A 16,187-nucleotide genomic window follows, 5' to 3' on the forward strand; every position below is an offset into this window, starting at 1 on the left:
GAGGGGGCGTGGTGACAAGGAGGGGCGGGGCTAGAGAGCGAGGGAGGGGTTTGGAGAGAGGTGATTGGTGGGGAGAGGGAAGGGGCGTGGTTTGAGGGGAGGGAGCGTGGCTACAGGCCTTAGTGCAATGAGGAGCGCGGAAGTGCGGAGGGGGCGGGGCCAAGGGTGTGGACACGCCTCTAAGGGCGTGGTCAGAGCCCTTGTGGGCGTGGCTACACAGGGAGGGATTGATTCTATTGGCTGTAAGTGGGTGGGGGGCGTGGCTAGGTGCGGGAGGGGGCGTGGTCACACCCCGAAGAGGCGGGGCCGTGGCAGGAAGGGGCTGGGTCATCGCTGGAAGCGGAAGCGTCAGGCGTGAGGATGGAGGCAGCGGGCGAGAGAGTGAGACCCGGGGGGGGGCCTCCCCTTCCGTGTGACGTGACCGTGACGTGACCGTGGACGTAAGCGTGACGTAAGCGTGACGTAGAGGTGTCCCCCCCATAGGTGCTGCTGGAGGTCCCGGGGGTCTCGATCCACCCGAGGCTCCGCCCCTGCCCCCCCCACCGCGACGGGCTCGTGAGGGGGCGGCTGCGCGTGCTCGAGGGGGTGGGGCCGTGCGGGCAACGGGGGGGGGGGGAATGGGGGGGCAATGAGAGGGAATTGGGGGGAATGGGACAGACTGGGAGGGAGTGGGGGGGCGCTGGGAGGGAATTGGGGGGCAGTAGGAGGGAATGGGGGGCAGTGCGATAGGCTGGGAGGGTATGAGGGGGCACTGGGGGGGAATGGGGGGCACTGGGAGGGAATTGGGGGGCAATGGGGGACAGTGGGAGGGAATGGGTGGGCAGTGAGATAGGCTGGGAGAGAATGGGGGGGCAATGAGAGAGAATGGGGGGCATTGGGGGGGAATGGGTGGCACTGGGATAGGCTGGGAGGGAATTGGGGGGCACTGGGGGGGAATTGGGGGGCACTGGGAGGGAACTGGGGGGACTGGGAGGGAATTGGGGGGCACTGGGATAGATTGGGAGGGAATGGGGGGCACTGGGAGGGAATTGGGGGGCACTGGGAGGGAATGGGGGACACTGGGAGGGAATTGGGGGGCACTGGCATAGATTGGGAGAGAATGGGGGGGCACTGAGAGGGAATTGGGGGGCTGTGGCATAGACTGGGAGGGAATTGGGCGCACTGGGATAGGCTGGGAGTGAATTGGCGGGACTGGGAGGAAATGGGGGGCACTGGGAGGGAATTGGGGTGCCCTAGCATAAGCTTGGAGGGAACTGGAATATAGTGGGAGGGGTGTGCACAGATACTGCAGGTGCCTGGGGGTGGTACAGGTCTGTGCTGGTTCGTATTGGTTCTTACTGGTTCATACTGGTTCTTACTGGTTTATCCTGGCTGGGGCAGGCTGATGGGCTCGTGCTGCACTGGGAACCCCTCGAGGGGCCGGGGGAGGCCCCCGAGGACACGGTGAGACCCCCCCCCCGACCCCAATGTGCCCCCGTTGAGCCCAATGTGCCCCCATTGACCCCTTGTGGCCCCCTCCGTAACCCCATTGCCCCCCCCCCAGGAAGGGGCGGAGCCACCGGACCCCGGCTACGAACCTGATTGGGCCGTTCTGAGCCCCCCCCGGCCCCGCCCCCGGGCCCCCGGTAATGGGGGGGGTACTGGGAGGGACTGGGATGAACTGGGAAGGCTCCATGGTGGGGGGGGGGATGAGTTGGGGTGAACTGGGGGGTAACTGGGATGAACTGGGGGGTTATTGGGATGAACTGGGATGAACTGGGGGGTTATTGGGATGAGCTGGTGGGGCACTGGAATAAACTGGGGAGCCAATAGTATTAACTGGGGGGCACCAGGAGGAACTGGGGGGGCCCTGGGCTGAACTGGGGGTGCACTGGGATGAATTGGGCTGAACTGGGGGGGCCCTGGTTTGAACTGGGCTGTTACTGGTTTGAACTGGTGCCCCCCCCAGGCTGGGTGTGCGGGTTCCGCCTGGCGCTGGGGGAGCTGTGGGGGCTGCGCTGGGGCCCCCCCGGGCTGCGCCCCCCATTCCTGGTGCTGCTGCCGAAGGGGGGGCCCTGCCCCTGCCCCCCACCCCTGCACTTCCCGCGGGGGGGGCCCCGGAAGCTGCTGCGGCTGCTGGGACCCCGCCTGAAGCCGTGAGTGTTGGGGGGGGGAAGCACCCCCAAAACCCACCCCCTTCATCCCAGACCCCCCCCCCGTGACCCCCAAAATGCTGCCCCCCCCCCAGGCACCCACATGACCCCCGCCTGTTCCTGGTGACTCCCCCCGAGGAGGCGGGGCCAGGCCCCTCCCCCGGCCTTGTCACCGTGAGTGTGGCCCCCCCCCCCAGAGCTGGTGGGGAGGGTCATGGGGGGGTGTTCCATGGGGGGGTTCAATGGGGGATCCCTGGGAGGGGGGGGTCAGGCTGTGGGGGAGTCCCCTAGGGGGAGTTCTTTGGGGGGGGGTGTCCTGTGGTGGGGGTCTTGATATGGGGGGACCCTGGGGGGATCCTAAGGGGGAACTTTGGTTGGGGGGGGTCCCTGTGGGGGGTTCTTGATTGGAGGGGGTTTCAGGGGGGGATAAAGGAGTAGGGGGATCCTTGGTGTGATGGGGGGATCCCTGAGGGGGTGTCCTATGGGGGGGGTCCAATGTGGGGTGGTCATATGGGGGGGGTCCATGTCGGGGTCGAGGCTAGGCGGTTAAGGGGGGGACCTTGAATTGGGAGGGGGCTCATAGTTGGGGGGGGGACCTTTTCGGGGAGTCATGGGGTGGGGGGGTCCCTATTGGGTTCCCAGTCCCTGACCCCCCATTTCCCCCCCCCAGCGCCTGCTGCAGGGTCCCTATGCCGCCACCATGGGGGGGCTGAGCCGGCTGCGGGGGGGGGGCCCCCCCCCCCCGAGGCGAGGAGGAGGCGGAGCCTGAGCCGCCCTTCGAGGTCATCGCCTGTGTGAGTGGGCGGGGCTGGAAGGGAGAGGGCGTGGCCTGAGGCCGTGGGGGCGTGGCCGAGGCCGAGGGGGCGTGGCCTGAGTGGCTCCGCCCCCTCTCCCCACCAGGTGAGGCTGGGGCCCCGCCCCTGCCCTGCGCGGGGCCCCCCCCTCACGCAGGAGGAGTGGGGGCGGAGCCTGGATCCTGAACAGCTGCGGGGGCGGATCTTCCGCGGGGTGAGGGGCGGGGCCAAGGGGGAGTGGGCAGGGCTTGTGGAAGGGGCGGGGCCATGGGGAGTGGGAGTGGCTTGTGGGGGGCGGGGTCATCGGTGGGGGCTTCTGGGAGGGGTGGGGCCTTGAGGGTGGGTGGGTCTTGTGGGAGGGGCGGGGCCAAAGGGCGTGGTAGTGGCTTGTGGGAGGGGCGGGGCCAAAGGGAGTGGGTGGGGCCAAGGGGAATGCGGGGTCATGGGGAGTGGGTGGGGCTTGTGGGCGGGGCAGGGCCTTGGGGAGTGGGGATGCCTTTTGGAGTGGGAGGGGCTTGTGGGTGGGGTGGAGCCAAGGTGGAATGGGCGGGGCTATGGGGCTGCACTCATAGGGGGTGGAGCTACGGGGGGCGGAGCTTGTGGGAGGGGCGGGGCTTATGGGAGGGGTTATGGTGTGGGGCGGAGCTATGGGGAGGGAGCAGAGCTAAGGGGTGGGGCTTGTGGGAGGAGCTATGGGGAGTGGGAGATGCTATAGGGGCTGCAGTATGGTGTGGGGCGGAGCTATGGGGTTGGAAGCAGCGGTGGGCGTGGCCACGAAGGGGTGTGGCCTGCAGAAGGGCGGTGCTTGCTGGACCAAGTGGGCGGGGAGTAATGTGGCCACGCCCCCTTTCTTGTCACCCCCCCCTCCTTCCCCAGGGGCTCAGCCCCGAGGTTCGCCCCCAGGGCTGGCGGCTGCTGCTGGGGGGGGACAACGAGGACCCCCGGGAGCGGAGGTGAGGGGGGGGCACAACGGGTTGGGGGGGTTTCTGGGGGGTCTGGAGGGGGTTTGGGGGGTGCTGGGGGGTTTTGGGGGGGCTCCCCATGGTAACGGGGGGGCCCCAGGGACTCCTATTTCCGCATGAAGCTCCAGTGGCGCTCCCTGAGCCCGGGGCAACTGCAGCGGAACCGGCTGCTGCGGCGCTACCGGCATCGCCTGGGTGAGCCCCATGGAGCCGCACACTGACCCATAGCGCCCCATAGAGACCCCAAACCTGCCCCGCAGCCCCCAAAACCTGCCCTACAGTCATTCCGTTACGCCCCACTCTCCCCCACAACCATTGTATTGCTGCTAAAGGTGCCTTATGCAGCCCCCCAACCTGCACCATAGGCTGCCACCCTGCCCCACAACCACTTTATTGTTCTTTAACGTACCCCATAACTAGTCTATTGCCGCCAAACGTACCACAGAACCACTCTATTACCCCCAAACCTACCCCATAACTACTCTATTGCCCCCCAACCTGCCCCACAACCACTCTATTGATCCCCAACCTGCCCCACAACTACTCTATTACCCTCTAACCTGCCCCACAACCATTGTGTTGCCAGCAAAGCTGCCCCCCAACCACTCTGTTACCCCCAAACCTGCCCCACAACCACTCTATTGCCCCCCAACCTGCCTCACAACCACTGTGTTCCTCTCTAACCTGCCCCACAACCATTCTGTTGCCCGCAAAGCTGCCCCACAACCACTCTGTTACCCCCAAACCTGCCCCACAACCACTCTATTGCCCCCCAACCTGCCTCACAACCACTGTGTTCCTCTCTAACCTGCCCCACAACCATTCTGTTGCCCGCAAAGCTGCCCCACAACCACTCCATTGCCCCCCCACTTGCCCTACAACCATTCTATTGCCCCCAAACCTGCCCCATAAGTATTTTATTGTCCCCCAATGTGACCCACAACCACTCTATTGTCTCCCAACCTGCCCCACAACCACTCTATTATTCTCTAACCTGCCTGATAAGTAGTTTATTGCCCCCAAACCTGCCCCATAGCTACTTTATTGCCCCACATGTGCCCCCCCCCCCCAAGAGCGGGACCTTGCCCGGTGCCATAGGGACGCCTCCAGCCAGCAGAGGGCGCTGTTGCATGACGTGCTCATGACGTACTGCATGTACCACTTCGACCTGGGTATGGGGGGGTCCTTAACGGGGGTCTCGGGGGGGGTTTAGGGGGTCCTGGGGTCCCTGATGGGTCTTGGGGGGTCCTAAGATGCCTGAGAGGGTCTTGGAGGGTACTGGGGGGGGGTCTAGGCAGGGGTTTGGGGTCCCTGGGGGAGTCATAGGGGGGATTTAGGGGGTCCCTGATGGGTCTTGGGGTCATTGAAGGGGTCTTTGGGGGTCCTGGGGGGGGATTTGGGGGTTCTTGGGGGGTCCCAGGGGGGATTTAGGGGTCGTGAGGAGTCCTGGGGTCCCTGAGGGGATCTTGGGGGGTCTTAGGGGGGATCCCTGATGGGTCTTGGGGTCCTTGAAGAGGTTTTTGGGGGTCCTAAGGGGGATTTGGGGATCCTTGAGGAGGTCGTGGGGGCCCATAGGGGGGATTTGAGGGGTCCCTCATGGGTCTTGGGGTCCCTGAGGGGGTCTGGGAGGGTCCTGGGGCGGTGTTTTGGGGGGTCTCTGCTGAGCCCCCCCCCCCCCATGTCGGGGCTCCCCCCCCCCCCCAGGGTACGTGCGGGGCATGAGCGAGCTGCTGCCCCCCCTCCTGTGTGTGACCCCCGACGAGGTTGAAGCCTTTTGGGGGTTCAGCAGCATCATGGAGCTGGTGGTGAGGGGGGGGCCCCGAAAGTGGGGGGGGACCCCAAATATTGGGGGGACCCTAAAAGGGAGAAACAAAAATGGGGAGGGGACCCTAAAAGTGCAAAGGGAGACCCCAGATAGCGGGGACCCTAAAAGCTGGGGGGCCCCAGCAGTGGGGGGGGGGCAAAAGTGGGGGGACACCCCAAAAGTGGGGGGAACTCCAAATGGGAGGGGGGCCCCAAATGGGAGGGGGACCTCAAAAGGGGGGGGGCACAAAGAGGGGGGCAAAGGGGGGGACCCTAAAAATGGGGGGACACACACAAAAAGTGAGGCGGGACCCCAAGTGGGAGGGGGACACCCCAAATGTGGTGGGGGTCCAAAATGGGGGGACCCCAAAGTAGGGAAGGGAGGAATGGGGGGACCCCAAAATTGTCATAAAGAGGGTTTGGGGTCCCCATAGGGTGGATTTGGGGGGGTTTGGGGGGGCCCTGGTTTTAACCCCGCCCCCTTTTTGGGGGTCCCCCCCCCCCCAGGGGAGTAGTTTTGGGCCGACCCAGGAGAGGCTGAAGCAGCAACTGGGAGAAGTGGGGCAGTTACTGGGAGTGCTGGAGCCGCGGCTGGGCGAGCGCATGGGTGCGTACCCCGAGATCGGGGCACCCCAAAATGGGACCCCAAAATGGGAGGGGCACCCCTAAAGTGGGACCTCAAAATGGGGGGGGCACCCCTAAAACGGGACCCCAAAATGGGGGGGACACTGCTAAAATGGGACCCCAAAATGGGGGGACACCCCTAAAACTGGACCCCAAAATGGGGGGGACACCCCTAAAACGGGACCCCGAAATGGGGGGGAACTTTAAAACGGGACCCCAAAATGGGGGGAGACCCCTAAAATGGGACCCCAAAATGGGGGGGATATCCATAAAGTGGGACTCCAAAATGGGGGCACACCCCAACAATGGGACCTCAAAATGGGGGGGTACCCTAAAATGGGACCCCCAAAATGACGGTGCACCCTAAAGTGGGATCCCAAAATGAGGGACACCCCTAAAACTGGACCCCAAAATGGGGGGGACACCCCTAAGACGGGACCCCAAAATGGGGGGACACCCTAAAATGGGACCCCAAAATGGGGGGACACCCCTAAAATGGGACCCCAAAATGGGGGGGCATTTCTAAATGGGACTCCAAAATGGGGGCACACCCCAACAATGGGACCTCAAAATGGGGGGGGCACCCCAAAAGCAGGACCCCAAAATGGGGGGGACACTGCTAAAATGGGACCCCAAAATGGGGGGGCACCCCTAAAATGAGACCCCAAAATGAGGGGACACCCCAAAATGGGACCCCAAAATGGGACCCCAAAATGAGGGGGACACCCCAAAATGGGGGCACCCCAAAATGGGGGGCACCCCAAAATGGGACCCCAAAATGGGACCCCAAAATGAGGGGGACCCCCCAAAATGGGACCCCAAAATGGGACCCCAAAATGAGGGGACACCCCAAAATGGGACCCCAAAATGGGACCCCAAAATGAGGGGGACCCCCCAAAATGGGACCCCAAAATGGGACCCCAAAATGGGACCCCAAAATGAGGGGACACCCCAAAATGGGACCCCAAAATGAGGGGACACCCCAAAATGGGGGTACACCCCAAAGTGGGGTGCACCCCTAACACGAGCTTCCCCCTCGCCGTTGCCGCGGGGAGCGCAGAGGCCGGGGGCACCCTGAGGTGCTGCTCCCGGTGGCTCCAGCTCCGCTTCCAGCCCCTGCTGGGGCTCGAGGGGACCCTCAGGCTGTGGGAGGTACCGGGGGGTGCGGGGAGGTGGGGTACGGGAATGTCGGGATATGGGATATGGGACATGGGGTACGGGGATGGGGGTTATGGGATGTGGGGATGTGGGATATGGGATGTGAGATATGGGATGTGGGGATGTGGGATATGGGGATGTGGGATATGGGGATATGGGACATGGGGTACGGCGATGTGGGATATGGGATGTGGGGATGTGGGATGTGGGGATGTGGGTTATGGGATGTGGGGATGTGGGATGTGGGATGTGAGATATGGGATGTGGGGATGTGGGATATGGGGATGTGGGATATGGGAATGTCGGGATATGGGGTATGGGACATGGGGTACAGGGATGTGGGATATGGGATGTGGGGTGTGGGATATGGGGATGTGGGATATGGGAATGTCGGGATATGGGGATATGGGACATGGGGTACGGGGATGTGGGATATGGGATGTGGGGATGTGGGATATGGGATGTGAGATATGGGATGTGGGGATGTGGGATATGGGGATGTGGGATATGGGAATGTCGGGATATGGGGTATGGGACATGGGGTACGGGGATGTGGGATATGGGATGTGGGGATGTGGGGATGTGGGTTATGGGATGTGGGGATGTGGGATGTGGGGATGTGGGATATGGGAATGTCGGGATATGGGGATATGGGACATGGGGTACGGGGATGTGAGATACGGGATGTGGGGTGTGGGATACGGGGATGTGGGGATGTGGGATGATGTGGGATATGGGGATGTGGGATATGGGAATGTCGGGATATGGGGTATGGGACATGGGGTACGGGGATGTGGGATATGGGGATGTGGGCATACAGGACATGGGGATGTCGAGATATGAGATATGGGGATGTGGGATAGGGGATATGGGACATGGGGATATGGAGATGTGAGTTATGGGATGTGGGGATGTGAGATATGGGGATGTGGGGATATAGGACATGGGGATGTTGGGATATGGGATATGGGACATGGGGATATGGGGATGTGAGATATGGGATGTGGGGATGTGGGATATGGGGATGTGGGATATGGGAATGTTGGGATATGGGGTATGGGACATGGGGTACGGGGATGTGAGTTGTGGGGTGTGGGATATGGGGATGTGGGGATATAGGACATGGGGATGTTGGGATATGGGGATATGGGACATGGGGATGTGGGCATATGAGATATGAGGATATGGGGTATGGGGATATGGAGATATGGGAATAGGGGATATGGGATACAGAGATATGGGATATGGGAATAGGAGGTACAGAGATATGGGATATGGGGATGTGAGATATGGGATGTGGGGATGTGGGATATGGGGATATGGGGATATAGGACATGGGGATGTCGGGATATGGGACATGGGGATGTGGGGATGTGGGGATATGAAATATGAGCATATGGGGTGTGGGCATTTGGAAGTATGGGAATATGCGATATGGGCATATGGGATATGAGGATATGGGGGTATGGGAATATGGGATACGGGGATATGGGATATGGGATATGGGACATGGGGGTATGGGAATAGGGGTTATGGGGATATGGAATATAGGGATATGGGGATATGCGATATGGGAATAGCGGTTATGGGGATATGGAATATAGGGATATGAGGATATGAGATATGGGGATATGGGATATAGGCATATGGGAATAGGGGATATGGGGATATGGAACATAGGGATATGTGATATAGGGATATAGGGATATGGGGATATGGGACATGGGGGTATGGGAATAGGGGATATGGGGATATGGAATATAGGGATATGGGGGTATGGGAATACAGGATATGGGGACATGGGACATGGGGGGGTCCCACCGTTGTCCCCGTGTCCCTTCCCCAGGTGCTGTGGACGGGGCTGCCCGGCCCCAACTTCCTGCTGCTGCTGGTCTGTGCCCTCCTGGAGCTGAGCGTGGACACGGGGCACGGCACCGGGAACACCGGGAACAGCACCGGGAACACCGGGAACAGCACCGGGGACAGCGGGGACAGCGAGGAGGATGAGGAGGATGAGGAGGATGAGGATGCGGACGTCCCCCCCCACCCCGGGGACACCGGCAGGGACAGGGATGGGGACGGCGAGAGGGAGGAGGTGGGGATGGGGACACGGGGATGTGGGGATGTGGGGCCCCCCCCCCATGGTGACTCTGTCCCTGTGTCCCCCCCCCCCCAGGGCCCGCGGCTGGACCCGGAGCTGGTGCTGAGCCGGGCCGAGGGGTTCCTGCTGCAGCTGAAGGCAGCGCCTGTGAGCACCCTGAATGGGGACCCCACCATTGACACCCCCATTGACACCCCTATTGACACCCCGAAACGGGGACCTCCCCATTGACCCCCCCATTGACCCCCTGTATTGACACCCTGAAATGGGGACCCCCCCACTGACACCCCCATTGACACTCCGAAATGGGGACCCCGCCATTGACACCCCCCATTGACACCCTGAAATAGGGACCTCACCATTGACACTCCCATTGACACCCTGAAATGGGGACCTCCCCATTGACCTCCCCCATTGACACCCCGAAACAGGGACCTCCCCATTGACCCCCTGCATTGACACCCTGAAATGGGGACCCCCCCACTGACACCCCCATTGACACCCCAAAACGGGGACCTCCCCATTGACACCCCCCATTGACACCCTGAAATGGGGACCCCCCCCATTGACACCCCCCATTGAACCACATTGATACCCCAAAACGGGGACCCCGCCATTGACACCCCCCATTGACACCCCCCATTGAACCACATTGATACCCCAAAATGGGGACCCCCCCACTGACACCCCCATTGACACCCCGAAACGGGGAACCCACCATTGACACCCCAAAATGGGGACCCCCCTATTGACACCCCCATTGGCCACCCCATTGACCCCGTATCGACACCCCAAAACGGGGACCCCCCCATTGACCCCCCCATTGAACCCCATTGATACCCTGAGATGGGGACCCCCCCATTGACACCCCCATTGAACCCCATTGACACCCCGAGAGACCCCCCCATCGACCCCCCTCCTTGACCCCCCCAAATCAGACCCCCCCCCCAGTGCCCTCCCCTGGGCCCCCCCAAAACCGGGGCCCCCCCCTCTGACCCCCCCAATCTCCCCCCAGGACCTGCCCCCGGCGCTGCGGGAGCTGCTGGGATTGGGGGGGCCCCCCCCGAGCCCCCCCCGGACACCACCGGCGACCCCCCCCCCAGCACCTTGATGTGGGGTCGTGTCCCCCCCCCCGTTGCTGCTGGAGGGGGGGCCCCGAAAGTGGGGACCCCCCCTTTGTGCTGCAATAAAGGTGTTGGTGCCCTATAGACCCCCCTGAAATTGTGTGAGCCCCCCCAACCAGTATAGACCCCCCCAAAACCAGTATGGGGGTACTGGGGGGGCACTGGGAGGGCACAATGCAGTTCAACATGGACTGATGGGGGTCTATGGGGGACCCCAACCCTATGGCATCTATAGGGGGGTCCCTATGGGGGTTCCATAGGGGTCTGCAGCCATAGGGGGGTCCCTATGGGGGTTCTATAGGGGAATGCAGCCATAGGGGGGTCCCTATGGGGGTTCTATAGGGGTCTGCAGCCGTATGGGGGTCCCTATGGGAGGTTTTATAGGGGTCTGTAGCCATAGCGGGGTCCCTATAGGGGTATGCAACCATATGGAGGTCTCTATAGGGGTTTTATAGGGGTCTGCAGCCATAGGGGGATTTCTATAGGGGTTGTATAGGGGTCTGTAGCCATAGGTGAGAACCTATAGGGGTCTGCAACCATATGGGGCTCTCTATAGGGGTTCTATAGGGGTCTGCAGCCATAGTGGGGTCCCTATGGGGAAGCCCTGCCCTGTGGGGCTCCCTATGGGCTCTATAGGGGCTCTATAGGCCCCCCCCCAGCTCCTGACGTCACCCGGAAGGGGTGGGGCCGCTCTGGCCCGTCTCTATGGTTCGGGAGGACCGTCCCTTTCTCTCTATGGTCACCGCCCACTTCCGCTCCGGACCGGGGAAGTGACTCCCGGAAGTGACGTCGTGCGGCGCCTACCGGAAGCGGCGCCGGTTCTCCCGCGTGTCAGCGCCCGCAGCCGTCCCGCGCGCGCGGAGGTGAGCGCGGGAAACGCGGGGGGGGGGGGCTGGGGAGGGAGGCCACGTCACCGCCGTGACGTCACCTCGCCGTGACGTCACCCAACGCCGCCGCTCCTCCCGCAGGTCCCCGTCGGTCGGAGGTCAGGGCTCGGTGGTGCCGCCGTTGGCGACGCTGCTGACGTCATTGCCGCCGTCGGTGACGTTACCGGCCGTTGAGCTTAGCGCGGGCCTCGCGTTGACGTCGCCGGTGACGTCACCGCTGACATCACTGCTGTCGCCGTTGACATCATCGAGGTTGCCTTGACCGCGCTGTCGACACCGACGTCATTGCCGCTGCCGCTGACATCATTGACCTCGCGTTGACGCCACCGTGACGTCATTGACGTTGCTGTTGATGTCATCGCCGTTGCATTGACCACGCCATTGCCATTGATGCTGTTGACATCACTGTTGATGTCATCGGCGTTGCATTGACCTCGCCGTTGCCATTGATGCCATTGACATCACTGTTGATGTCATCGACGTTGCATTGACCCCACTGCGGACACTGACGTCGCCGTTGCCATCATTGGCGTTGCCGTTGATGTCGCATTGACCTCGCAGTTGACGTTGACACCGTTGGCGTTGCTGTTGGTGTCATTGACGTTGCGTTGACCTGTTTACGTTGACACCGTTGACGTTGCATCGACCCCACTGCGGACACTGACGTCGCTGTTGACATCGTTGAAGTTGCATTGATCTTGCCATTGACATTGACGTCGCTGCTGACATCACTGGCGTAGCTGTTGACATCATTGACGTTGCATTGACTTGTTGACGTTGACGTTGCTGTTGACACCGTTGATGTTGCATCGATCCTGCCGTTGACATTGATGCCATTGACATCACTGTTGATGTCATTGAGGTTGCATTGACCTCACTGTGGACATTGATGTTGCTCTTGACGACCTTGACGTTGCATTGACCTCACCATTGACGTTGACGTTGCTATTGACATCATTGACGTTGGATTGACCCTGCCATTGACCTTGACGCCATTGACATCACTGTTGATGCCATTGACGTTGCCATTGATGTTGCATTGACCCCACTGTGGACATTGACGTCGGTGTTGACATCATTGGCCTTGCTGTTGACATCATTGAGGTTGCATTGACCTCACTATTGATGTTGACATCGCTGTTGACATCATTGCCGTTGCCATTGACATTGCATTGACCCCGCTGTTGATATCGATGCCATTGACATCACTGTTGACATCATTGACATCACTGTTGACACCATTGACATCACTGTTGACATCATTGACATTGCATTGACCTCGCCGTTGACGTTGATGTTGCTGTTGACACTGTTGATGTTGCATTGACCTGTTGACGTTGACACCATTGATATTGCATTGACCTCAACATTGACATTGACATTAGCACCATTGACGTTGCAGTGACCTGTTGACATTGACACCGTTGACGTTGCTGTTGACACCATTGATATTGCATTGACCTGTTGCCATTGACGCCATTGACGTTGCATCGACCCCACCATTGACATTGACACTGTTGACGTTGCCATTGACACCATTGACGTTGCCGTTGACACCATTGATATTGCATTGACCTCGCTATTGACGTTGACATTGACACCATTGACGTTGCATCGATCTGTTGCCATTGACACCATTGACGTTGCCGTTGACACCATTGATATTGCATTGACCTCGCCATTGACACCATTGACGTTGCGTCGACCCCCCCGTTGACGCCTCCGCTGCCGTTGCCGCCGCCGCCGCCCCCCGCCCCGCCATGGCCGAGGCCGTGCACTACATCCACCTGCAGAACTTCAGCCGCTCGCTGCTGGAGACCCTCAACGGGCAGCGCTTGGGCGGCGCCTTCTGCGACGTGACGGTGCGGATCCGCGAGGCCACGCTGCGCGCCCACCGCTGCGTCCTGGCCGCCGGCAGCCCCTTCTTCCACGACAAGCTGCTCCTGGGCCACTCGGCCATCGAGGTGCCGCCCGTGGTGCCCAGCGGCGCCGTGCGGCAGCTGGTGGAGTTCATGTACAGCGGGTGCCTGGTGGTGGCGCAGTCGGAGGCGCTGCAGATCCTCACGGCCGCCTCCATCCTGCAGATCAAGACCGTCATCGACGAGTGCACCCAAATCATCTCCCAGAGCCGCGCGCCCAAGGTGCTGCCCGCCGGGCACAAGGCGCCGCCGGGGCCGGAGCCGCCGGTGGGGCCGCTGGAGCCGGCACCGAGTTGCCACAGCCGCAAACAGCGGCAACCGCTGCGGCTCCAGCTGCCCGTCAAGGAGGAGGAGGAGGAGGAGAACGTGGAGGAGGAAGAGGAGGAGGACACGGGGGGCACCCATGAAGAAGGCTTCGCCCCAGCGCCCTTCCCCGCCGAGGAGCCGCCGTTCTTCAGCACCGGTGAAGTCTTCACCGACACCTTCCTGCCGCCGTGGCCGGGGGACGATGGTGGCCTGGAGGCCCCCACAGGAGCCGGCTTTGGCTTCCCGGCGCCGCTGGTGCCACCAACCCAGGAAGGGGGCACGGAGGGGCCGCGAGGAGGGAGCGCGGCCCCCGAGCCCCCCCAGCCCGGCCCCTCGCGCTGCCCCGAGGCCTCCTACCAGTGCGGGCACTGCCAGAAGACCTTCAGCTCCCGCAAGAACTACACCAAGCACATGTTCATCCACTCGGGTGAGGGGACACGGGGGGACACGGGGGGACATGGGGCAGGGGGGTGGTGGTACAGGTGGTTGTGGTCCTGCGTTGACCCTTGTTGCTCATCTCAACCCATGTTGTTCAGCTCAAACCATGTTCCTCCACCTCTGGTCCATGGAGACCTCTACTGGTCCATGTAGACCCATACTCGTCCACATTGACCTGTACTGGTCCCTGTTGACTCATACTGCTCCATGTTGACCCATACTGGTCCATGTTGCCCTATACTGGTCCATGTTACCCTTTACTGGTCCATGTTGACCCATACTGGTTCATATAGACCCATACGGGTCCACATTGGCCTGTACTGGTCCATGTTGACCCATATTGGTCCCTGTTGACCCATATTGCTGCATGTTGACCCATACTGCTCCATGTTGACCCATACTGGTCCATGTTGCCCTATACTGGTCCATGTTACCCTATACTGGTCCATGTTGACCCATATTGCTCCATGTTGACCCATACTGCTCCATGTTGACCCATACTGGTCCACATTGACCTGTACTGGTCCCTGTTGACCCATATTGGTCCCTGTTGACCCCTAGTGGTTCATATTGACCCATACGGGTCCACATTGACCTGTACTGGTCCATGTTGACCCATATTGGTCTCTGTTGACCCATATTGCTGCATGTTGACCCATACTGCTCCATATTGACCCACACTGCTCCATGTTGCCCCATACTGGTCCCCGTTGCCCCATATGGACCAGTCTGACTGTGGTGTCCCCCCACAGGCGAGAAGCCCCACCAGTGCTCCATCTGCTGGCGCTCCTTCTCGCTGCGGGACTACCTGCTGAAGCACATGGTGACCCACACGGGCGTCCGCGCCTTCCAGTGTGGCGTCTGCTGCAAGCGCTTCACCCAGAAGAGCTCCCTCAACGTCCACATGCGCACCCACCGCCCCGAGCGCTTCCAGTGCCACCTCTGCACCAAGGGCTTCTCCCACCGCACCCTCCTGGAGCGCCACGCTGCTGCCACCCACCCCGGGCCACCGCCGGGGCCACCGCCGGGGCCACCAGCACCACCACTGGGGCCACCAGCTCCATTGGGGCCACCAGCACCGTTGGGGCCACCAGCTCCATTGGGGCCACCAGCACCATTGGGGCCACCAGCTCCATTGGGGCCGCCAACAGCTTTGGGGCCACCGACACCATTGGGGCCACCAACAGCATTGGGGCCACCAGCTCCATTGGGGCCACCAACAGCACTGGGGCCACCAGCACCATTGGGGCCACCAACACCATTGGGGCCACCAACAGCATTGGGGCCACCACCACCACTGGGGCCACCCCAAGGGCCACCAGCACCATTGGGGCCACCACTAGCACCATTGGGGCAACCAACACCATTGGGGCCACCACCACTGGGGCCACCAGCAGGGCCACCAGCAGCCCCAGGGCCACCAGCGGGTGCCGAGGCTGCGGGTGCCGGCCCTGCTCACACAGCGTGAGGATGATCCATGGGGATGGGGTGGGATCGGGGGCATCCAAGAGGACTTTGCCCTCCCCCGGCTGTGGAGTTGATGTTCTGGATGGATGGATGGATGGGGGGTGAAGGGGTTCAACCCTCGTGTCCCCTCCCAGGGATGTGGGTTTGGGGTGGTTAAAGAGAGATGGTGGCACAAGGGGTGAGGACAACCAACACGTGGGCTTGAAGATCTCTTTTTGTGCTGTTCTTGTCATTTTGGGCCCTAAAAATGACCCATCTGCTGAGCAGTGGGGACCAACCATGGACCTGCGGCCACCACAGGCAGCCCATGGGAGCCCCAGGTCTTTGTGGTGCCAATGGGACCAAACGACCACCCAGAGGCCACCCCAGAAGGGTTGGAGCAGCCTGTGCCCATGTCATGGACCCTCCATGAGTCCTGGTGGACACCAAGAGGTCCAACCTCATGGTGGTGGCATCACTTTGCTCTTGGGGA

General features: G+C 61.6%; 2 protein-coding genes across 3 annotated transcripts; both read left to right on the forward strand.

Moving 5' to 3' along the window:
- Positions 1–320: 320 nt before the first annotated feature.
- Positions 321–10,795, forward strand: LOC115618931 (TBC1 domain family member 17-like). 2 transcript variants are annotated; one of them, XM_030510890.1, is made up of 14 exons: positions 321–381; positions 484–585; positions 1,381–1,443; positions 1,544–1,568; positions 3,091–3,140; positions 3,803–3,879; positions 3,989–4,083; positions 4,962–5,060; positions 5,593–5,693; positions 6,199–6,298; positions 7,376–7,467; positions 9,320–9,568; positions 9,650–9,721; positions 10,590–10,795. In XM_030510890.1, the coding sequence occupies exons 1-14, from the start codon at positions 361–363 to the stop codon at positions 10,683–10,685; spliced, it is 1,242 nt and encodes a 413-aa protein (XP_030366750.1). In that variant the 5' UTR covers positions 321–360; the 3' UTR covers positions 10,686–10,795. The 2 variants fall into 2 exon arrangements, with proteins under 2 accessions (XP_030366750.1, XP_030366751.1); XM_030510891.1 differs by having other exon boundaries at positions 6,199–6,286.
- Positions 10,796–11,287: 492 nt separating this feature from the next.
- Positions 11,288–15,925, forward strand: ZBTB45 (zinc finger and BTB domain containing 45). Its single transcript, XM_030510888.1, has 3 exons — positions 11,288–11,561; positions 11,667–14,237; positions 15,001–15,925. Exons 2-3 carry the CDS (start codon positions 13,346–13,348, stop codon positions 15,714–15,716), a joined length of 1,608 nt encoding a protein of 535 aa, XP_030366748.1. The 5' UTR covers positions 11,288–11,561; positions 11,667–13,345; the 3' UTR covers positions 15,717–15,925.
- The last annotated feature ends 262 nt before the right edge of the window (positions 15,926–16,187 follow it).

The sequence above is a fragment of the Strigops habroptila genome, unplaced genomic scaffold (assembly GCF_004027225.2).
Source record: "Strigops habroptila isolate Jane unplaced genomic scaffold, bStrHab1.2.pri NC_044300.1_ctg1, whole genome shotgun sequence".
NCBI classification, from domain to species: domain Eukaryota; kingdom Metazoa; phylum Chordata; class Aves; order Psittaciformes; family Psittacidae; genus Strigops; species Strigops habroptila.